Consider the following 25,039-nt stretch of genomic DNA (forward strand, 5'->3'; position numbering starts at 1 on the left):
TACTCTATTTTGAAAAAGTAAGGGCAACAACATTTGCTTGTTTATCATTTTCTGCAATTTTTTTCTGTACTGAACAGGTATTCGATATTCGAAGCAGTTTTTTCTTCATATTCGTATTCAATTCGTATTCGAAAATTTCAATATTCGCACACCCCTGTCGAATACAAAGAAGATTAATTTTATACATTTGTCTCCTTTATGTAAAGGTGACTCAAACATGTGAGAAAGTTCTGTCTTGTGCAGAATTATTCCGTATGTGTGTATATGTAATTAGTAAGGCTTGCAAATTTTCAAATGCTTCGAATATGAATGAAATATGTTTTTGTTCAGTTTGTATTCATATTCGAGGAATCAGTATTATTTGAAAAATTCAAAATAATCAAAAAATTTAAATAGGTATTTACCAGTGATCATATGTGCCGCTTTCATGTATAGTGTCGCCGCCGTGCGGCCACCTCCAGAACCGCTCGAGTGATGGTACCCATGGATGGTGGGCTTGGTCAAGCATCTCCTACCGAAGTGGTGTGCTATTAGTTGTGTGGCACAACGCTTTTAGCATAGTATTACCTTTTTCTTACGTTTTACTCACAGCCACAGCAACGGGCTAATATAATAGCTTTTCATGCATGTAAAGCACACAGTATGGGCAGACATAAAAGCAATTGCATTTTGCCTTCCACAGTGGTCAAGCTGCGGGTTAAAAGGTGATGTAAGCCTGCATTCTAAGCTCAAGGAATGGACAATCAACTTTAAAATCTTGCTTTGGACAAGTCGGTTGCTCATTATGAAAATTTAAAACAGCATAATAAAACCAGAACAACTAAGAAATACACAAACGACAGCACTAGCACCGGTTGTTGGTTGTTGCTATGTTTGTTCATCGTGTTCGGTTTTTTGTGCTACTTTAAATTAAATTTGCAGCCAGATCGAGGTTTGCATTGCAAAGGCTGTGGCCAGGACTATGATTGTTTGCAGTGCGCATTTCTACCTAAGCAATTTCTTTGAGAGCAGCGCTGGTGAGCAGTGATGTAGATTGTGAACTCCCCTTCAAGGCTGCATTTTTCAGTAGTGACCACTTGATTGTACAGGTACTCTTTAAGAAATGAAAAACATCTTGTTTGTGTGTGATTCAGTGTATGTGATGCTTGCAGTTAGTAGTCACCAGTAACGGACAAAATTTAGGTTATGTACTGAACTTTAGTGAGGCTTGTATTAAACTACATCTGCATTTGGTACCATCACAAAGTAGCATTTGTTGCTTCAGGGAAGTACGGTAGTGTGGCTCCTTTTAAAAGATGGAGCTACGTCACAATTTACACTAGTAAAAAATCATTGCTTACTTTTTATGCTGCAAAAGCAATCAGTGATGCTGAAATGCACAGTGCAGACTGTCATGGCTACTTTGTATTCTTGCTTTCTTCTTGTGCCTAGTACCACAATTTTTTCTGTTGTGCTTGTCTAGACAGCCGGATGAGACAATGAACTGAGGTAGAAAATAGCTGCAATGGCTGCAAACTCACTGCAACATCTTGAAATGCTAGTCTGCGGGTACGATGAATCAGATAAGATTTGAAAATTTCCTTGCTGTTCGTGTTTCCTCTCTGCACATGTGTCGACCATTTCCCTGCCACCTTTCTTTCTAGGTGGGATTAGAGCGGCCTTTGTAGGCATCACACCTGCGCTGTTAGCAGTTCAATATTTTGCATACCAGATTAGCCACACCTGTGTCGTCGTTTCCATCGCACCTGTCCACGGAGAGCTTGTACGGCGACAGACTAGACTGCGCATATTTTCGTGACACAGCACACAACAGGGCCTGCATTCAGCGATTTTTTGTTTCTTCCCTTAAAGCAGCACACTTGCATGAACATTTTACATAGTAGCAAGCGGCGTAGCACAAGGCTAGCGGGGCGCCAGATCATCTTTACGGTCAGCCGTATCGGATTTCTAGTGACACCCCCTATAGGCCGTGAAAGTTGCGAATGCCGCATGGACTTCCATAACTTTGTCTACGCCAAAACCACAGTATCTCGGCAAATTATCCGATGACCAAGTTTAAAGCTTGACAAAAACAATACAACTGCGTCCTGTTCGCTTTCTTCTCTGTCATTTATTGTGGGAACGCATTGCATTCAGACGCTGTTAGGCTTGACTTCGTGCAAAATTCAGCAAGTGGGTTTCCCTCATACGGCTCCTGATGTGAAAAGATGGCTGACCACCCGCTTCGAACAATCACGATAAAGCTTGCTGTTTTTTCTTTGATCCTTTCATAATGTGTTACATGCTTAACACCCACATCTATGGCATTCGACCTCTCACCTTCATAACTCTCCAAGCATGAGATCACCATCCCGTTTTAGCCAGTCACAATATGTGGGAAAGCTCACATGTGGAATTTTGCGTCAGGCGCCCAAAGGGGCAAGTCGAGATGTCACAGCAGGGCAAACCATTGTGCAAATATGGTGCATTGTGACCCACACATCTCTTAAAAGTGCTTAACGGCAGGCGTGATTATGATAGGAGGGTTCCTGTTGCCAGGCCAAAAAATAGCCGCGGATAGCTTCGGTTTCTGAGCTTGGTTGTAAGCCTGCTGCGATGGCAGCTGAAGCCAGCTACGTGCCGTTTTCGAACACCAAGTGGCGCGTCACTGGTCATTTATTTTTCCGTTTTAAACGTAGTTTTGCTGTTCCTAAGCCGTTCCTATGCCAGTTCCTACGCTCGCTTATGTCCGCATTTTTCTCCCAGCATGCCGGAAGTAGGGGTGTGCGAATATAGAAATTTTCAAATACGAATCGAATACGAATATGAAGAAAAAACGGCTTCGAATATCGAATCGAATATCTGTTCAGTACAAAAAAATTTTGGAAAAAACGATGAGCAAGCAAAAGTTGTTGCCTTTTATTTTTTTCAAAATAGTGTGTGGAATTTGCAACTAAATTAAACAAAACTAGACTGCCTCAGTACCATATAAAAAAACATGATGTGTACAGAAATGTATACTACTTGATTAGACAGCATAACAGTATCCAAACTATAATAAGGTCATGCAAAACAAAATCCACAAAATGACAAGACTGGCAACAAAAAATAACATGATGACTATTAAACCTCATTCATTCGGAGTTCAAGGGACCGGAAGAAATTCCCGGTTCATCCGAAGGCCTCTGTTAATAAAATTGCCCGCGCCCCCCTGATAAAAAAAATGCTGCCGAAAATGCTGAAGATGCAGTAAGGCCTTATGAGGCGGCTCCTTCGCGTTAACACCTGTAAGCCCGTGACTTGCCACCCGTTTTGGAGTGCTGGAAGAACAACACAAATGTAAGCAAGGCGCCGGGGAACACACACTGGCGTCAGAGCGGCGAGGCGGTTTCTAAAAAGGAAAAAGAAATAAGCCGCGCGGAGCTGGGATTGGACTATCGGCGAATGCGCGGGCCGACATTTGAAGCTGCCGCGAGGCAGCGGTGAAGCTCAGAAACCGAAACTACGCAGCCAGGCTATTTTTTTTCCCCTAGCGACAGAGGCCTTCCGATTGTTGCCACGCCTGCCGTTACGCCCGCTAAAGAGGTGTGCAGGTTAGAATGCACCATGCAATAGGCGAGTTTTTTACAGGATCGCTTGGCCTGTTGTAACTACTCGACGCGCCCCTTCAGAAGGCTCCCGCAGCATTCCGCAAGTAGGCTTTCCCGCATAGCGTAGTTTACAAAACGGCATGGCGGAAGTCGCTCTCGGAGAGTTATGAAGGCGACAGGACGCATTCTTCTAATGTGGGCATTAAATATGTAACGTATTACCGAAGGATTTAAAGAAAAGTGAGATTTCGCGTTGCGATTGCTCGAAGCGGGCCGTCGGCCATCTTGTTCGCAACACGGGTGATATGTGGGAAAGCCCACTTGGGGAAATTCTCTCGAGGTGAAGCCTTGCGGCGTCGGGATGCGGTTGGTCCGCGTGACAAACGGCGGAAAATGAATCGGATAAGACCTCTATATTGTATTCCTGGAATTTTTAACTCGATTATCGGCTAATTTGCCCAGATATTGTGGTTTTGCCACGGTCGTATTTATGGAAGTATGCGCAGTATACGATCGCTGACGAGCATTCGGGAATTTTCGAATATTCGGAAATTCACGAATATCAATTTTCGAATACGAATCGAATATCAAACATATTCGATTCGTATTCGAAATTTCGAATATTCGCACACCCCTAGACGGAAGTCATTGCTACGGGCTTTTCGCTGTTTGTATGATGCTGCCTGCTCATAAGGCTTCACCGCATTTTCGCTTTTCCGGCTTTTTTTTTTTTTGGATGTGCATGGCATCATATTAATTGACCTCTAGATAATCCAGGCATTTTTACTGGTCCTTGAAATTCGAATTAATGAGGTTTACTAGCCATCACGTTTTTTTTAGTTGCCAGCCATGTGTCATTTCATGGGTTCCATTTTGCATGGCCACATTACACTTTGCATACTGTTATGCTGTCTAATCAAATTGTGTACATTTTGGTGCACATCACATTTTTTTTATGGGATGCTGAGACAGTTAGTCTTTATTTCAGATGCAAAGGCCGTACACTATTTAAAAAAAAAAAAGCAAGAACATTTGCCTGTTTGTTTTTTTCTGAAATATTTTGTCCTACTGAACGGATATTTGATATTTGATTTGATATTGAAGGCCCTTTTTTTTCTTCATACACATTGTATTCATATTCAATTTGTATTAAAAAAATTCAGTATTCGCAGAGCCCTATTGATGAGTGGTGCTTTTGCAACTCAACCTTTTTCTGCTTTCCACCAGGATGACCAGCGGGTGTCCAGTGCAGAGGAACAGCTGGTGTGGGATGCCTGCCTGGTGCTGGCAGCCATGTTGCTGGCACGGGTTCCCGGCTCTGGCCTTACTGACATTCTGGACCTCTGTGAGTTGCTGGAAGAGAGTAAGAATGGTGCCAAGTGCATTTGATAGTCACTCTCGGTTGATAAATAGCAGCTTGCGAATGCCCCTCTAGAGGACAGTGTACAGTTAAATCTCGATTTAACGAAGACGGTAAGATCGGCAGCTTACTTCGTAATACTGAAATTTCGCTACATTAAATTCGTCTTGTAGCATGCTAAGAGTCCACCAAAAACGTGCAGCAGATAACTCACGGGAAAAGCCTTTATTTGCAAGTGGTCCCTTGCTTCTGCCCTTTCTTTTCCAGCACCAATGGCATTACGTGCGTCTTGCTTATGCTGTGAGCTTGTGTGCCACCTCAGGGCGTCTTATTGTGCCTACCACCCTGTGGGTGATGGGGATGATGTACCTTTCTGAGTTATGGTTCTGCTGTCGTCATCCTCTTGTAACTGCTTCGAGCACATCGCTAACACCGCCGACACGCCGCCGCCTTGTGCCGCTGCCACTACTGCAACCTATTTGCCGTTGGCGGCGGCCTCTTGGCATGGGCTACACTGTCTGCGTTGCCCCCGCCTCCCTCTCTCAGCGAGAGTGAGCTGGGTGCCGTCCGATCACCAACCAATGAATGAAATCAGGCCCACTCTGCTCCTCATGTTTTCCGCGGTAAACGCGAGTGCGTGTCTTTTTGCACATACGCACGTCGTCTGAGTTAAAAGTGAGTTTTTCAGGTGCAAAGCATCCGACAGGTTTCACAGCTGACAGGTGTGCCAATGACACTGACACTTCAGGTCATTTTACCAAGCTTTTGGGCATCTATAAATGTGACAAACGTGGCGCGGTACCTTTGAACACACGCAGCGCGTCACATGCGGCGCCGATTTTGGGCTATGTAGCGAGAGTCGCGGATTGGCCTGGCAGGCTGCCAAGGCTGCGCAGACGCTCATGCCAGCCTTGCCTGTACTACTCCAAATGGTGTGGCGAGCGGTGCACTCGCCACTTGATCGTCGTCATATTTGCATCTACCTATGAGCTCTGTATGTGAAAGCCGGGCGGCACCCATATTACATGTGCTCTCCAATGTGCGCTTCAGCACGTGCTCTGCAATACAATTTTTTCTCACGTTCATTTCCGCCCAACAATGAAATTTCATAACACTGAAGGTGTAGCAGAAATCTATTTCGTTATACTGAAGCTAAAAAAACACAATGTTTTATAGACGTAAAGTTTTGAAAACTGAAATACTTCGTTACACTGTAGTTTGTTACATCGAGGTTTTACTGTATCTCCAGGCACCAATTATTATCAAATAAGGAAACATTTAAACCTTTCAGATTTCTGAACCGCATGCATCCACAACAATAACCTCCCACCTTCTTCAACGACTGATTGTAAAATTTCTGTCAGGTCGTCACATGTATCCATGTTGTGGCTCGGACCTGCCTTCAAGGTATCTAATACACTTCCTATGATTGATTCTTGTCATATGAAGTTGTCATATAAACCGATTGGGACATGTTATGCACATTAAAACACTTGCACTCACAAAACAGGCATGAGAAAACACACACTCACCAGAGCTGCGTCAAAGGTAAGGGAAAATGCGAAGATGTCCATTTTAAAAGACTGTTTTCTGCATTCATTTTACATGCCTGGCTTGACTTGTTTCTCATCATCATCATCAGCCTGACTACACCCACTGCAGGGCAAAGGCCTCTCCCATGTCTCTCCAATTAACCCTGTCCTTTGCCAGCTGCATCCACCCTTTGCATGTGAAATTGGGTCTCTGCACATTTAGAGTCCACATTAGAGTGAAATTGTGCCATCTATGTGAGGAATTTGAGAGTGTTCGGTTGTGTCCACAGATGTGAATGCAGTGTCTGGAGCAGAGCGCGTAACATTTTTATCTTGCCAGTACTCACATGTGGTGCAGAAAATGGCACTGGTGGCACTGAGGTAATGCACTCAGTACGCCTATGCAGAATGTGAATGTAGCACTTCTTAGCCCGTTCCTCAATTTTGAGAGAATGGAATCCACCTCTCCTCTTTAGGGGATAATGGGAAGAGGAGTAGGCGACAACGGATGGAAAAGTGGAGAGGAGAAATGTCTCTCTTCACCCTTGGGGGAGAAGAGATGGAGGGAGAGGGTGGGAGGCTGCCTGGTGGCTTGGGCATCCGCCTCCTCGGCTGTGGGAGGGGGCTAGTTTGAAGCCCACCCCCGAACAAGGATGGGTTCAGACATCTCCCAGCTGAGGCCCAGCTTCTTTCTTTTTTGTCACACCACAGCTGACGCTCAAACATTTGTGTTACATGTTCGTAAGTGTCCTGCGATACAACTGCAGACAGCTAGCCTGTGTGTCCGGTTGGTTGAGCTAAAAAACTTGCAGGATGGTTGTGATACTTGGTACTGATGCATTATTACAGCACAGCTGTAGTGGATGATTTCTGCCAATGAATGGAGGAGCTTTGTTGCTATTTTATATGAGGTGGAAAAGGAGGGAAAGGGGGAGAGACTGTAATGAATACAGCAGAGGTCTGCCTGGTTGTTAGCCTAGCATGCTACTCCAGGTGAGGGTGAAAAAAGATAAAAAGAAGAGGGTGGAAAAGGGGAAAAAAATAGAAAGGGTGAACTGTGGAACCAAACATTCTCAACACTCAGGCACTCACAAACACACATGAATATCAAAGGGTGTCCACCAGACCTGTGTCCCTATGGAAAACTAATAAAGCTTTTGTGCCTGGCAAGCCACATGTTGGGCACAGAGGGCTACTTGACGCACCAATTTTATGAACATAGAATTTGGTGATGGCTACGGCAAATTTGGTGCAGGCAGAAGACCTCTCCCTGTTTGCAAACAATGGGAAGTCAGGGGATGACGTGGCAAGGGGGCGCGCCAAAAGAAAACAGGCCTGGTTGCCAGAAGCCGCCTTTCCGGCCCGGTTTGCCTGCTGTGCGGCACGCATCGCGAGCCGTCTGGCAACGTATATTTTCTGCCTGAAATTGTGCATTAACTCTATTTAAATAAGGCCTAAGTACGTGACATTTCAGTACCCGGACCTATTAGCAACGGACAACTGGAAAAAGATTTTAAATGTAAGGCAGACCTGCACTTCAGAGATATTAATGTGCGCTAGAACAAGCCTGACCCTTGCAGTGCGGGCACTGAAAACCTACCAACCGCCTGAAAATTATATATGACCTTGCAATGGAAGGACATGTTGGCAAGGGGGTTATTTCAGACTTCGACACCAGTTACTGCATCCTAAGCGCCCTTCATAGAAGCGACTGCAGAGCCCCACGAAGCGCAGGTGGGTGCTTGTGAGCGAAGACTGCAGCGTACATGCGAGCACCATGTTTGGCCGGGTGATTTTTCTCTCAAGTATGGAAGTTTCTAATTTGTCTTGTTTAGCTTACATTCCGATTGACAAACACATGATATCATTGCTAGAATGTATACTATCCAGGCTAAGTGCAGTGTGGAACCAATGCGATGCATATCGCCAAAACCAGCTGCGTACAAAATAGCGGGGTGATTAAGCGCGTTTTTCACAACACTGCACAAATTTCAGGCAGAGCACACTAATATTGAAAATTGCACTGTGCACTTACATGACGCAAGCGAAACCCCTTTCCGACTCTGACACGAGAGCGCTTGATCGAGTGCGGTATGTTATGATTCCTGGTTGAAATGTGGCTGTACTTAATGGCAAAGGTGCTGGCATACCCCTGCGAGCAGTGGTGACAGAAGCTTGTTTCTTGAACACGACCTGCCGCATTGGATTAACTACAAATGCTTCGCATTAAGAACCAGCTCTAAAAACACACACAGAGGACGAGACGAGACTCACGAAGGCGCTGAACATACATCTGAATTTTATTCGATAGTAAGAAGTCAATTTATACAATACACACACACGTGTAAGGTTGTCCAGTCAAACACAGATGCTCTGTAATCACCCACATGCGATAAACCCCCCCCCCTCCCCCGGCCAAAAAAAACAAAAACACATTACACAAATTTCCAAAGCACATGCTCTATCGTCAATCCCACTACCCACAATGAAACAAGCTCATTTCTCTGCTTGACAAGCTTATCGATGTTTTGCTCACATATTCATCGCCCTTTCTGGGAATGTGGAATGCCTCAGCTATCTCCCTTGTGCATTGGTCATCATGTACGAACAGTACGGTTGTATCCACAAAAAACGGAGTACAATTACAAGCAATGCAGTGTTGTGATACATTTCTATTTTCTTTCCTGCTGATGGAATTGGCATGCTCTGTGAGGCGAACATTGCTACACCGTCCAGTCTGGCCGATGTATATACGCCCGCAGGACAAAGGGATAAGATATACCATGCCTTTCTTACAGGTAACAAACTTGTTCCCATGCTTGATAGTGCATTGTTTCCTGTTAACCTTCCCCTCACATCTTCTCGTACTGCAGCCCCTACTTTCCCCAGTTTATTGGGAGCAGTAAAAACCATGCTTACACCATATCGGGCGCCTACTCTTTTAAGCCGGTGAGACAGGGCGTGGATGTACGGCATAACCGCCAACTTCCCTACATTTGGACCAGAGCTAAGTGCTGAGTGGGGCCCGGATGCCTTCAGCGTTTTAGACACTTCTTTCGCACAGGACACGATAAGAGCATCCGGGTAACCCGCATCCCTGCACCTGCTGACCTGTGAGTTGAGGCTGGATCCTATTCTATGGGGGCAAGATTTCTTCAATGCCATACCGATGCGGTTCTTAATAATGCCAGTTATCACAATTTTAGAATGGAAAGAACTGTAGTTGAGCAATGGTTTCTCGCTCCGAGGGGAGTACTCCCAACAGGCATGTTCAGGGTCAAAGGTTAATTTAAAATCCAGAAACTGTAAGGATCTTTGATGAGACACTTCATGCGTAAATTCCAGTCCTGATCCATTGCGGGAAAAAACATCCAGAATGTGTGAAATTCCCGGGAATGGAGACCTGCTTAGTATCAAAAAATCATCGACATACCGGAAAATGCGGGTGTTACTTCCGGCCAGCTCTTCCTCAACTAATCTGTCAACCCTGCCTAGAAAAATGTTACTAAGAACGGGGGCTACTCTGGAACCTATGCAGACCGCAGATTTTTGCAAAAGAACCTTACCGTCCCACTCTACATACGTGTTGTTAAGGTAAAAATCCAACAGTTCTATGAAGGATGCAGTGCTAACGCCACAACCGTTTTAAAAACCGCATTCATCATTGTCATCCGTGATGCACTCCTGAACATACTGCATAAGTTGAACATGTGGAAGCGAATAGAACAAATCAACAACATCAATACTAAAACCCAGACACGTGGCAGGATTCTCCTTCTGGAGGAGGCTTGCAAGGGCTTCCGAGTTGGGAATAAGGAAAGGGTCATTAACCTTAAGGGCCAAAAGGTGCTTGGAAAGGAAGGTGGAAACAATTATCTGCCACGAATTATGCTCAGACACGATAGTTCTGAATGGTACGTTTGGTTTATGGGTTTTGGCTCTGAAGAAAATTTCTAGCACTGAAGATTCGGCCCCCTTCAACTTTCTTGCCAAACCCTCGAGACTAAAACTTTGAAGTAAAGCCACTGCATGTTCCATGTGTTCAACTTATGCAGTATGTTCAGGAGTGCATCACGGATGACAATGATGAATGCGGTTTTCAAAACAGTTGTGGCGTTAGCACTGCATCCTTCATGGAACTATTGGGTTTTTATCTTAACAACACATATGTAGAGTGGGACGGTAAGGTGTGTTTGCAAAAATCTGGGGTCTGGATAGGTTCCAGAGTAGCCCCGTTCTTAGTAACATTTTTCTAGGCAGGGTTGACAGATTAGTTGAGGAAGAGCTGGCCGGAAGTAACACCAGCATTTTCTGCTATGTCGACGATTTTTTGATACTAGGCAGGTCTCCATTCCCAGGAATTTCACACGTTCTGGATGTTTTTTCCCGCAATGGGTCGGGACTGGAATTTACGCATGAAGTGCCTCATCAAAGATCCTTACAGTTTCTGGATTTTAAATTAACCTTTGACCCTGAACATGTCTGTTGGGAGTACTCTTCTCAGAGCGAGAAACCATTGCTCAACTACAGTTCTTTCCATTCTAAAATTGTGAAAACTGGCATTGTTAAAAACTGCATCGGTAAGGCATTGAAGAAATCTTGCCCTTGTAGAATGGGATCCAGCCTCAACTCACAGGTCAGCAGGTGCAGGGATGCTGGTTACTCGGATGCTCTTATCGTGTCCTGTGCGGAAAAAGGCCGCCTTAACTTAATCATTAAGTGCGGTCATAACTTCGTCGTGCCTAGAATCCATTCTATCATGCAAAGATTTTATTAGTGAGACTAATTCACTGGTATTGCTGGGAAGACTCCTCCTTAGAGGGTCCAGGATTCAACTCAACGTCACCGAACAGTATTAGCAACTTGGTGACGTAAACGCAATCACAAATCAAAGACAGCAATGATTGTGGGCATGGAAGTACTAGCAAAAAAATATCGTCAGATTTTTTGCAAAATAGTTCAGGAAACTGAACCTACCTGCACCAAGAAACGAAATGGCGTTTGATGCATGTTCGCTGTTGCCGTACTTCCATGCCCACTAAGTGGGTATGGAAATGAGAAGGAAAGTTTGTAGACTTGTTTCTAGTTTAGTGACTTCTGAATCCTATAAGTTGTGAACCCTCTAAAAGCAGGATAGATACATACATACATACAAATTTTATTCTCCACAAAGAAGTGGAAGGAGGTGGAGTGAAAAGCCGTACATTTGCGGCTTGAAAAATCCTCCGCCCCCTTACAGTGTATACAGCAGCAGAGTGGGGCAGTAGACAGTCACGTTTTTTTGTTTCAAAGAGAAAAGAAAAGCAGCACTGTATCGCATCAGACAATAAAATAAGCCTAAATAAGAGTTTCAATAGAGCACAGGATTTGGACGCCTGTAAAATTTTTTTTTTTTTACGATAATGATAATTTTACCCTCACTGCATTCTTTGATATCGGGGCAAACCAGTGGCATGCATTTCAGCAAGTTCCTGCAGCAAAATTTCTTACTGTTTCTTTCCAGTGTCTTACATAAGGTGTTCATACCATATTTAGTCGTGTAATTTGCACAATGTTTTTCTTGAAATTGAGGCTTCCAAAAGGAAGTGTACAAATTACTTGAAGATTTTGCGAACACGTCCTCAACTGCTCTACAGAGGTCGTAATGGGCATATAAACCATATATTGCTTCCTCTATACTCGTGCCCCTCGCTGACCAAAAATAATAATAAAAAAAATTTGACAGATGCTTACATTTGCGAAATTTGAGCGCCTCTTTATACGGGTGGCAGGTGGCGGGTCACACTCCTAGCCACCCTCCGGGATATTCCTGCAGGAGCCGCCTTCCAGGTGGTGCTTCACTCTGCTACTTGGACAACCGGTTACGCCAAAGATGACATGGAAGCCAGAACTGGGTGCCTAGGAGCTGCGCTCTAGAAAAAACTGCTCAGAGGTTATGTGTGACCGCTTATCCCAGTAAAGCACAGTTCAAGTGCAATGCCCGTCTGTGTGAAACAAGTGTTTATCGTGACCACCTCTTGTGTTTTCACTGGTACCTTCTACAAATACTAACAGGCTATGGCTGGTGGTGGTGTGCAGGTGAGGTGCTGCTGCAGAGGAGGGACTGTGGTGACTGGCGAGGGGGCGGTGTGGGCCGCTGCCTGGCGCTGCCCTTGTGCCTGCTGGTGCAGCAACAGCAGCTGCTTCCACGGGGCCTGCAGGGGCGGGCGGCGGCCCTGCTTGGTCGGCTGGCCACAGATGATGGGCCAGCCGCACCACTGGAGGAAAGGATGGTCCCCTCTGCTGTGACGCTGGCCATTTGCCACCCTCTGGTGACCGGGGCCCTGTTTGCTGCCACTTGCCTGCGTGTGTTCTCGCCCAAGGTGAGATGCCATCTCTGCTCCTTTGCTGTTAGCCATGGAAGGCTTTTAGCTCGTGTTGGAGGGCTCCCTGCTGCACCTTTAGATAAATTAGTTATGATTGTTCTGCTTTTGAAAGCTTGGTTGCTAGCTCTGAAATCCTCTGAAGATAGCATTCCTGCAACTTTTTGTATACACGCCACCTAACTCGTGACAGATTTATAGTGCATGTAATTGGGCTTTACATGAAAGTTTGCCTGAAATTTGTAATACATAGTCACTGTGAGAGACCAGTATTATAGCAGGGTGGCTTTTTGTTTGCTTACCCAATGCGATAGTTCTTGCGTTTGACTGCGACAGCAGTTAAGGGCACATATGTTTTCTGAGGTGTCATTGGCATTGTAATATTAAGAAGAAATGAGGAAGAAAGAAGAGCACCGCGGGTCACACCCATGCCACAGTTTCATGGTGCCCTCTCTGTGCAGCAATGTGAACTGGTGTTTGAGCTGAGCGCTACTCGATGGATTCGTGGTGTGCACAGGGATGGGATCTGAGTGGTCACTCCATCTATGACTGATGTCATGGGACATTCAAGAGAATATAAAGTATAAAAAATAAACCAATAAATATATGTCCACCATTGCAATGGCTGTTGCAGAGTGTCGCGTTACGCAGGTATGGTAGCCGTCACGAGTTTTTTCTTCTTTCAAGCATTCTAATAGAACAGGTCGCATTGGCAGCCCCAGTTAGTTTTGTGACAAGTTTTTAGCTGTTACACTAGTTCTATCTCTCACTGGCATGGATTCTTCAGCCGATCTTGGGCCTACGACGCATGCATGGCCAAGAACCACTGCCCCATGTCTGCTTAGCTTATTGTGTTAAAGCAGCTCTTCACACACCTGGCCATAAACGGTCTCTTCGAATTTCCAAGCTGAGAACTGTCCCCGGGACTGTGTCTGGACTGGAAGTAGATTCATTAGTGACGCATACAAGTAGCTCCAGGCTTTCTGGCCGAGTCCCATATCTGACACGCTTGTACATCGAGGAGCTGCTTGGCCAATGCTCGTTGTTGCCTTCTCAGTGAAATCGCCATGGCTAGACAGCTGTGAAGACCCTTCGTGATGCATTAGTGCATTCCATGAAGTAAGCCTGTTTTCGCTCGTTGAGAACATGTAGTCTTTTTTCATCGGTGGGCAGGAATCACTCATTACTACGTTACCAGCAATTGCAGACTGTTCTTTATTCAACATTACACTGAAGCAGATGACGGCCAGAAACGAAACAAGCATGAATATGAAGTGCCTGCCACAGTGCCATGTGTACCAGAGCCATCTTCGAACAATGTAATTGTTTCTCTAGTTACTGGCTGTTGCAGTCACCCTTATTCAGAAAACAGTTTGGCTTGTCTCTCTCAATGTGGATGCAGGCAGCGCACACTGTGTCATTTTCTGCTCCTTGTCTAACGCAGTCTGGCTGAAAATGTGGGGCTAGCTGAGGAGAGTCCCCTGGAACTATATGTTGGTCGAAAAGAATACCTCTTTGAACAGTCAGGCTGGTTACCGGAGCTATCCTGGCAAACTGAATGGCAGACAGGGGTTCCGGGCAGTCTGGGACAACTATTCGAAGAGATCAAAAAGGAACAGTTGGGGAACTTGTTGCTGGCCTGGTAGGTGCACGCCATTGCAGAGAGGTTGCTTTGCACTGGTGAGGGCATTGTATTTCCCCTGTGCCAAAGCAACAAGATGCTGCCAGCTGAGGTTTCTCGTTTGTGCAGGAGTGTGTGGAGCGCTGGCGAAGCCTGCGTGGTGTGCTGTTGCCTGGCCAGGACAGTGCCCTGCTGGGCATGCTGGTTGCCTCATCGGCGCTGCTGGGTAGCCAGGCTCCAACCGATGCTAGGGTGGCCCTGGATGCTCTCCGCCGGGAGGTGGACGCTTGCACCCAGCTGGTGGGCAACCCTGCCTTGTTGTTTGCGTCTATTGGTTCATTCAGAAGGCCCGTGGCACTTATATTGCCGTGTGCATAAATACAGTAATATCTAGATGACACGAATCATATCATCCAAAGGTGTCAGAATCCATATGGAGAAGTACTGGAAATGCATTTACACTCACCTGTCTATGGCATTTTTTTACAGCCGCATGCGACTGTGTGTGATGCGTACTGCACGGATAGCGATCGCAATGTGTGGGCAGCACTTTAGTGCTAGAGGGTGCAGCCACGGCTCACACATTTGTGTCATCCGTAATGGCACGGGAGAATGTGCGGAACTTCTGAAGCTCTGCCCATAGTGCACGATGCACTCCGGCCAGGGAATTTCGATACCAAGATAGTGTCATTGAGATTTTGCTGTAGTGCCTTGTTTTCTGTTGCTGCTGCCACATGGGTGCAAAGTTATCACATATCCGCTGCCCAGCTAGGTGGCCGTTCAGGAGGCAGTTGCTGTGGTCTATCATTTCAAGCCTTTCCTTTCTCTTGTGTTTGTAGTGTGAATACAGCCTGACCACTGTGTGTGTGTGTGTGAAGTCATGCGTGCAATGCTAAATGGATGGTTCTTATCACATGTGCCACCTGGTGCACATGCAGCCCTGCTTTGAGTTGCAAGAATAAGTCTATTCTCTCTGCATTGCAGTTGCACTGAAGAGTGTTATTCTTTGCATTAGTTTTCTTTTATATTGGAGATATAAGTGGCTCTGAATTGCAAGGAAGAGCTTAGTGCCCAAATTGCATACGCCATGCAGGGACCTCAGCTACAGATTTGCTGCCATTTGGATTATCATTGGTCTGCTGTCTAAGTGATATTTTCCAGCATGGTCTTCGCTTAGTGCGCCTAATAAGCACAAGTAGCAGGTGACCCATAGATGCCACACACTACATAGTACAAGCTCGTTAATCAAACTCTAAGAGGGCCGGAAAACAGAAAATTGTTCGAATTAAGCGAAGTTCGAATTATTGAATGGGCACTGCATTGAGCGGTCATTGCACCCCGCCATGTGGGCAGAATCCAAAGCAATCACATTTAGACTCGGTATTGCGAGCTAGGCGCTACTACACGTTTGCGGTGGCCGATTCTGAGAAATAAAATCATGCGGTCCTAATGGCAAATGAAATAAATTGATCAGCCAGTTATGTGCCAGAAGGAAGTACTGGAATGCATTCGCATGAGCAGCGAGCTTTAGTGCTGGAATATATGATGCTATTTATGCTCTAAAACATGTTTTTGACAACCCTGTATGTAACACGTGCAGGGCTCTCAAAAACATGCCACGGCTTGCGCCGAAGCATCGGCGGCGCGGGCGGGTGCTCCAGCAGCGAAAAACTGCTTCGGCATGTACCAGAGCACAGGCTCCGCCAGTGTCGTGTGCTCGGCTTTTTTTTTTTTTATTGTTTCATGTCTCTAGTAAATTTGCAGCACGTTACAGCACGTCGCAGCACGTTGGGTCAACTTCTATCTACGAGGAGCGGTGTCCAGCCCGGGGCTGTTAGTTCGAATTAACCGTAGCAGATGCTGACTTGTTCGAATTATCGCAGGGGTGTTTCTCTTGCTCCGATTGTGCCATTTTTATACAAATGCAACTTCTTGCGCCAAACTGTGCCAACCACAGAGAAGGGACGAAAATTGCGCCACTTTGCACCAGAACGACTTCGGCATCTGTGCTCCGGCAGCGTTCGCGAAGAGTGCGATCATTCGTTTTTTGAAAAGAAAGTGCAGCCGTTCATATTCCACGTGGTGGGCCCCTCCCGCACAGTTTCTAATAATTTTCGTGCTCTTTTAGCCAGTTCCAGCAAGTGGCAGCGCACAAGCGGCCACTCCCGAGTACCGGCTGTCGTCGCTGCAGACGCCAAGGAACTGCATGGGATTGAGTGCGCTGAGCAGTACGGCGTTTCATAGCTTATGCTTAAAACATTGAAAGGGAGGCTGAGAGCACTGCAAGCAAACTCAATGTTAATGGGGCGATGAGCCTTGTTGATTTTGAGGGCATGGCGGAATTAGAATAAAGGTAGATTGGAACAGTTTTACGTTTACCAGCCCGTATTCGATTGCGGCTATATGGGGCTGTGGTGAATCAAATTATCTTATTGTGTCGATCGTAACGCGCGTTTGGGAGCATTTTCGCCGTCGTGAGTGTCGGCGCAGAGATGTATAATTCGGTGGTAGCACCACCAATGTTTTCGGTTTTACGGTAAAGTCTGTGCCATGCTGCCGTTTGACCCACTCTTTCATTTCTAGTCGTCTGCTGCAGCGCATCTTCTTCGCTCTGGAGTTCAAGTAGTGTAGTAGCCTCATTTGGTCTGTCTGAAAAGTGCGTACTTCGTGCATGTGTCATTGTGCTTGCTTTCTGTTCACGTGCTCTTTGAGTTCGCTACTCATGCTTGGACGAAGAAGATGAGCAAATGCTTTTTTATTTTATTTTTATCAGCTTTTATTAGGGGCATGCGAATATTGATATTTTTGAATACGAATATGAAGAAAAAATGGCTTCGAATATCGAATCGAATATCTGTTCAGTACAAAAAAAATTACAGAAAACGATGAGCGAGCAAACGTTGTTGCCCTTATTTTTTCAAAATAGTGTATGGTCTTTGCAACTAAAATAAACAAAACCAGACTGCCTAGTACCATATTGTAACGTAGTGGTGAGGGCAGTCGAAGCAGCGATGAAGACGGACGAAAGGGTCTTCTAAAAGAAAACTGTTTATTGGGCTGACTTGCACCCAAAATGAACTGAATCACTTGGCGGCGGTGAAGCGACAAGCGTGCTCGGCGGTTGTCGAACAAAATGCCCGCCGCTGTCGGCCGTGCTCAATTTAAAGCTGATGGCGAACTTTCGAGATAAAGAGCGCAAAGTTACTAGAACATTCCGGGACAACGTAGAATCAGCTCTGCCTGGCTGCGATCAATCGAGATAAATCTAGTCGCGTCTTGTGTCGCAAACAAAGCGATAAAGTGGTGTGGCGGCAGATTTGAAAACGAACAAACACTGCAAATATTCGCGGCAATATAAAAAACATAATGTGCACAGAAATGTACTACTTAATTAGGCAGAATAAAAGTACCCAAACTATAATGAGGTCATGGAAAACAAAATCCATAAAATGACAAGACTGGCAACAAAAAAATAACATGATGACTATTAAACCTCATTCATTCGGAGTTCGAGGGACCGGAAGAAATTCCCGGTTCATCCGAAGGCCTCTGTTAATAAAATTGCCCGCGCCCTCCCGATAAAAAAAATGCTGCCGAAAATGCTGAAGATGCAGTAAGGCCTTATGAGGCGGCTCCATCGCGTTAACACCTGTAAGCCCGTGACTTGCCACCCGTTTTGGAGTGCTGGAAGAACAACACAAATGCAAGCAGGGGGCCGGGGAACACACACTGGCGTCGGAGCGGCGAGGCGGTTTCTAAAAAGTAAAAAGAAATAAGACACGCGGAGCTGGGATTGGACTATCGGCGAATGCGTGGGCCGACATATGAAGTTGCTGCGGGGCAGCGGTGAAGCTCAGAAACCGTAACTACGCAGCCAGGCCATTTTTTTTGCCCTAGCGACAGAGGCCTTCCGATCGTTGTCACGACTGCTGTTACGCCCACTAAAGAGGTGCACGGGTTACAATGCACCATGCAATAGGCGAGATTTTGACAGGATCGCTTGCCCTATTGTTACTACTCGACGCGCCCCTTCAGAAGGCTCCCGCGGCATTCCGCAAGTAGGCTTTCCCGCATAGCGTAGTTTACAAAACGGCATGGCGGAAGTCACTCTCGGAGAGTTATGAAGGCGACAGGACGCATTCTTCTAATGTGGGCATTAAATATGTAACGTATTACCAAAGGATTAAAAGAAAAGTGAGATTTCGCGATGCGATTGCTCGAAGCGGGCCGTCGGCCATCTTGTTCGCAACACGTGTGATATGTGGGAAAGCCCACTTGGGGAAATTCTCTCGAGGTGAAGCCTTGCGGCGTCGGGATGCGGTTGGTCCGCGTGACAAACGGCGGAAAATGAAGCGGATAAGACCTCTATATTGTATTCTTGGAATTTTTAACTCGATTATTGGCTAATTTGCCCAGATATTGTGGTTTTGCCGCGGTCGAATTTATGAAAGTATGCGCAGTATACAATCGCTGGCGAGTATTCGTGGAATTTTCGAATATTCGGAAATTCACGAATATCAATTTTCGAATACGAATCGAATATCAAACATATTCGATTCGTATTCGAAATTTCGAATATTCGCACACCCCTACTTTTTATTGATCAAGTATGGTCTATCCCAGAGAAAGGAGATCAGGAAATATTTCAGTTCTTTTTTGTATGGCGGAAAACAGAAGGACGAGACATGATGAAAGGTGGCTGTGAGAAGGTTTAGTGACTATTGGCCTAGCCAAGCATCAGCATGTACTCCACCCACGCTTCTAATGCACTTCGCAATCTTCCACAACAGCATCAATAATTTGATATGCAAAGCATGGCAACAGATAAGCTTACATATAACCTGAAAGCAAGAATATGGTGTGCCCACACTAGTGGCATGCTTTCTGCTGGAGTACTGATAGCATGCTCCTAGGCTTAGCCTAGTGGTAGCCATTGTCTGTGGCACGGGTTCTCAAACCTTTTTGCCTCAAAGAACAGACTTCAACATGTGCCAAGGAACCTCCCTCCATCACAGCTGCTCAGTGTTGCATGCGAATGGACCCTTTGTGGTTTTTTTTGGGCTGTTTCCTTCACTTTTGCAGGTGTTTGTTTTCTTGCTTCCACCAATCAGTGTTTTATTCAATGCCCATCTCTCACTCAAGCTCAGGTCTCTAACCCCAAGACAAGAAAGCAGAAAACTAGTCACAAGACAAATTTTCTCCTGCTTTCGCACATTCGACTGGCTGCGCTGTGCACAGAACCACGTGATGGCTCGTCTGGTTTTGTTGGTGCTATGGCATCAGCGTGGCGTTGGCATTGCTTTTTTTTTCTAATTTTGACAGAGACTGTTTTTCCGGCACAAATCTGCTCGCTGGTGGTAACACTTCGCCCCAGAGCCATCAACGCCATCAAATTGCGTGGGAAAGCACCAAAAGAGACACGCATGCTTTCTTTTTTGTTTTTTTTTCTGGACTCGGCTAGCCCAGTGGTGCAGCCCACACTTTCAGCCACCACGCACACAAGCGCACATAACACAAGTCGCCTTGTCTGCTATGCCACTTCCACACCATCTAGCCAGTGTTCTAAACATATATGCACTGGCGCAGCTAGTCTAGCCACCCTAGCACAACTGGGCTCAGCAGTGTCTTGGCTCACTGCCAAGTTTGAGCCACCACCGCCGGTGCTCCGATCAAAACATACTAAACACATGGTGATGCTGCCAAGGTGTGTGATGCACAAGGCATGAAACTGAGGAACGAGCTAAGAAGAGCTGGTCCTCTAAAATGAGTGTTAACAAATAAGGTACTTTGTCTGCTTCGCACACACGCCCACCAGAAGTGTACCCGAAAGGGTGGGCAGCCCAGCATGGGTGTCGCGGAACCCACGAAAGCAGCCTGCGGAACCCCTGGGTTCTGCACAGCCCAGTTTGAGAACACTTGGTCTATGTTTCAGTAGGTGTCAGATGATATGTGCCCGACAGTCTTGTTCTTGGTTGTCTTCAAATGTGACAGTGCAGCTTTGCAAGCGAGAACTGACGCAGGAGCGATTTTATAAATGCATTTCTCACAACACGGAACAGCAATTACAGTTTGCTTCTCTCTTATTTTGCGCATCAGTACGTTTTTGAGCTAAGCATTTTCTTTTATACACGGGTGTTACAGTGGAATCCCTCCATAGTAAAGTTGCTCAGACCTGCAAAAATCTTTACCCTATCACTTGTTGGTGATGGCATGGCTCTAAGAATGTTGTCTGGCTATCTGGCTACTCACTGAACACGTAGTGTTGGTTTAGGAAAGAAACACATAGAAATACCTTCCATACTGCTCTAAACCTGCTGTGGTAGCTCAATGCATTTGGCGTCCAACTGTTGATCCGAAGGTCATGGGGTCGGATCCCAGCTGCGGCGGCCATATTGCAGTTTAGTCAAAATGCAAAAAGGCCTGTGTGCGTACAATTACGGCACACATTAAAGAACCCCAGGTGGCCGAAATTAATTCGGAGCCTTCCACCCTGGCATCCCAAAGCAACACAGTGGTTATGGGCCTCTGCAGTGGAATGTCACGCCACATACCAATGCCATCCTACTCTCATCATGTGCTGATGATCAATTTTCACATATCACATTCGATGTTGTCACGAAGTGCAATAGAACCCCTGTATAGTCTAGTCGCTCGGACCAGCAAAAATCTTTTTTATATTAGTTGTTGGCAATGGCATGGGTGGATGCTGCCTGCTAATTTGGATGCTTAGTAATCCCATTAATATAGCTTAAGAAAGGCGCACTTAAAGTGCTCTATTCATCCCATTACATGCTAATGATTTATTTTCAATTATATCACATTTTGTACAGTCGAACCCCGCTATGTAAACTTGGTTGTAGTTAAAACTTGGACATAGTAAAGTGAAGCTGAGGTTCGATCTCACCTTCCGTTGACGACTGCATACCTTTTTTCTATTACAGTAAAGATTTTTTTCACGGCCATAGTAGAGAGCGTCTGGCGGTCGCGATGTACTTCCCGCGGAATGGTGACATCGCGAGGCAAATAGGTATCAAATATGATAAAGCAGCACTCTTTGACGTGGCTTCACCGCCAAGCTCGAGAGCCGCGAGGAGAAGCCGACTTTTTGAAGACCTTAAGGCCGTGGGGCGCGCGGCGCGCACGGAGAAAGTAAAACTGGCTATCAGCGTAGAAAGAAGGCGGTGCATGTTGCTGAGACAAGAAAGCGAGTAAAAGTGCAGTGAGGCGTAGAAAAGGGAAGAAAATACAGTAGAGACGCTTAAGACTGCTTTCGTGTGAGAATGCGAATGCATTAGATTTTGAGCGGCTGAGTTTCTTTAAAGTTCTTTCTACGAGATGGTTCATCTGCATGGTTTGTTGTGCAAGAAGACCAGCACACGTTCGGAACTTCTAGCTGCCTTGGTGGCGACACCCTCTGGCCACAGCCTCTCTGTCCATGCAGCACACTTGGCCTTGAAGCTTCATTGCTGCGGTTCTCCCCAGACACAGCGCCATCTGCTGTTCCTGTAGCGCACTTGGTCTTGGCCAAGCGCGTTAAAGGAGGTGGCATGGTGTCATGTTTTTGGGACCATCTCTCGGCCTGAGCGACAATAGCCGACAGAATTCCGCCTAGTGGGGCTAGTAACGCTTTCGCGTTAAAAGGGCGAGCATTCGTAGCACGGCAGTGCAAAGCATGCAATAATGACACCAAGAAACCTAGGCACAGCGGCACCATGTGGGTGATTTTGCCACGCTTAACTGTGCCATGCGCGTTTCTTAACTACTGCTTCTTAAGTGATGCTGAGGCCACGGAAGACGACGCCGTGGTCATACAAAGCCCTCATTTTCACACGGAATCAAACTCGCTTGTATTCATTGCTGCACTGTATCCATGTAAATGCGGTATTTCCACAATGCGTAAATGAAATCGAAAATGAGATAACAGGTCATAACTGACAATAAATACTAATTATCACATAAAGGGATGATAACAGCTATATGTAAGGTATTTCTGAACTTTTCTCCCAACACTTCATGTTAGTAAGCAGCCAAAGAGCATTGTCAGAGCCATGCCATCACCTACAACTGATAATGTAAAGACCCTGATATAGTTAAGATTTTTGCTGATCCGAGTTACTTTACTATAGAGGGGTTCTACTGTATAACCATTTTTGATTCCAATCAAGTTTTGTGGACTTAACGGACTGCACTTAATGTAAAATGATCACGAATATACTTTATGAGGGGTTTTCGAGTCCATATATGAAAACGAAAGCTTTGAGTGAACATGACATTGTCTTCCGTGGCCTCAAAGTCATTGGAGCAGCAGTTGAAGACGTGCAACACACTCAAATCTCAAACACTCAAACAGTACCGCCGTGCCTTCATTTCTTGCTCCTACCCTGTGCTGCTACTGTTCGCCCATTTTTTTCCCTCTCCTACCCCTGACTGCTTTTTACTGCATTCTCTCAACAACGTGCATCTTGTTTGCACGGTAAAAGCCAGCTTTATTATTTTATTTTTTTCCCATGTTTGCCATGCCCATTGCCGCTATGGCCCCAAGAACTTGGCTTCTGTTCACAGCTGGTAAGCTTGGCTGCTAAGCTGGCTCAAAGAGATATGGTTTGTTGTCTTTCATATCCATTTGCCTCTGACTGTAGGCTTGCAATTATGCTGTTATGTATCTGTTGTTCTATCCATGATCCACTAGTAATGCAGGTGAAGCTTCCTTCTATCAGCCTCGGTCTACATTCCGCGGCTCTGAGATGACCCAGACTGTGCACCTTCTGTGACATTATCATTCCGTGGGAAGCGTGCTGCCATGGCAAAATGCTGTTTACTGTAACTGTTTCTTTATGAAGGGTGTCTTGAGTACTATATATGAAAAAATGTGCAATCATTTATGGGACTGGCGTTTCACTTTACTATGCCCGTGTCTTTAATGCCAGTTTACCAAAGCGGCATTCTCCTGTGGTCCCAAAAGTTGAAACATCTAGACTGGCCTGGCTCACAATGATATAGAGGCAACTGAGCCTGCTTGTTTACTTCTTACTAAGGCAAAGACAAGTCTCAAAAAAAAAAAAAAAAGACAGGAGGGAAGTAGCAGATATCAGTGAAAAACTCTAGCAGCTTTACTAAAAACTTCATGGCTTAGTAATAAAAAGGTGCAGAGCTCATAGCATGACATTTCAGCTTCTGTGTCTGTGAATAGAGTTACAGAGCCTAGTGTTGTGTTCAAGTAAGCAACATGTGAGGTATTCGGCACTGATGTCTCAAGTTCTTTTATATATACAGCTTAAAATATACAGATGTTCCTTTAGAAGAATTCCCTCTGCGGTTAGGGACAGAAATAATGGCGTTATGCACCTTGAGACCATGGTGAAGCTTTTTGAGTGTTGTCTGCCAACTTGAGGAATTTACAGATGAAACCGACTGCTCTGTATTTATTATGTTGTGAGGCTGAAAACTCTGGCAGCTAATAGCTTCATCCAAACATTGTTCCAAATTGCAGTTCTCTAGTAGCATCAATGTGAGAAGAGAAAAAAAAGAGCGGTGCAAGAGCGAATGACTACAGTAGCCTGTGCCATTGGAGCACCTGGGTGGCCACCTGTTGTTGGCACCAAGGTGACAGGATGCCACATGCAGGCCTCGTTGTGCTGTCGCATTTCAATGGAGCCGAATAGCTAGAGGCCCGTGTATTCTGCGATGTCAGTGCACATTAAACAACCCCCGGGGGGTGGAAATTAATGGGAGCCCTCCACTACAGCACCCCCCATAGTCATTTTGGGATGTCAAACCCCATAAACCGAACATGCAGGCCCCCTGTGTGCTGCCCCTGCTGCTGCATGTGCTGGGCCGCAGCCGCTGCCCGGAGACCCTGGCCCTGGTGCTGCGTTCGCTGGCTGCCACAGCCAACCACAAGGTGGGCACAGGCACTGACTGTTAGGCCAGCTGTTGTTGCGTTTCAGAGATGGGAGACAGTCTGTGGTGGTCGCTCTCGTCTCGGTTTGGTCCATGCGTACTTGCATGCTGATGTGCGCTAACGAAACTTGCACACCTTCTGTTGCCCTCCCCAGGACACAGAGGCGAAAGTGGTAGCTGTGCCATACTGTACCGTTGCGGCCCCTTGAGTGTAATTATTTCATGGAACAGGTGCAGCACATTCTCAAGGGCGCCCACTCCCTGCTCTGCATGTCCCCTGTTGCTGCCCCGGCCAGCAGTGAACCTGGGAGTCTCTGGTTGCAACATGCTGTGACACTGACAGAAGGGTTAAGAGCATTTATAGGACCATGGGGAAACTGTTTCTTACAGCTATCACTGTGAGTCTCTTGCAGCTTCACACCCACACGATGTGCGCTGGAGTGTCTTCTCGTGTTGTGTTGTGTTGGGAGGGCCTGCAGGTTCTAAGTATAGTGTGGAACTAGTGGAGGAAATTTCCATGCCATCCACAGAAAGCAGTGCCACCCTTGAGGCACATCAATCAGAATAGGAGCGCTTGTGCAGTTGGGTCATGAGAGTCTTGTGCAGCAGTAGATGGGCAGTTGTTGGAAATCCCAAATTGGTCGTTTGAAAATCCTGCAGTGTGGAGTTTCGTTAGAGGGGCATCATGCAACCCA

The 25,039-nt window shown here is 46.0% G+C and overlaps 1 protein-coding gene across 1 annotated transcript in view; it reads left to right on the forward strand.

Moving 5' to 3' along the window:
- LOC144121831 (focadhesin) overlaps positions 1-25,039 on the forward strand; it is a 283,349-nt gene that overhangs the window by 48,875 nt on the left and 209,435 nt on the right. Inside the window, exons 8-11 of the mRNA XM_077655244.1 lie at positions 4,797-4,914; positions 12,540-12,823; positions 14,574-14,744; positions 24,241-24,345. Of these exons, the coding sequence (XP_077511370.1) occupies positions 4,797-4,914; positions 12,540-12,823; positions 14,574-14,744; positions 24,241-24,345 (678 nt within the window). The remainder of the gene's footprint in view (positions 1-4,796; positions 4,915-12,539; positions 12,824-14,573; positions 14,745-24,240; positions 24,346-25,039) is intronic.

This window comes from Amblyomma americanum, chromosome 2 (assembly GCF_052857255.1).
Source record: "Amblyomma americanum isolate KBUSLIRL-KWMA chromosome 2, ASM5285725v1, whole genome shotgun sequence".
NCBI classification, from domain to species: domain Eukaryota; kingdom Metazoa; phylum Arthropoda; class Arachnida; order Ixodida; family Ixodidae; genus Amblyomma; species Amblyomma americanum.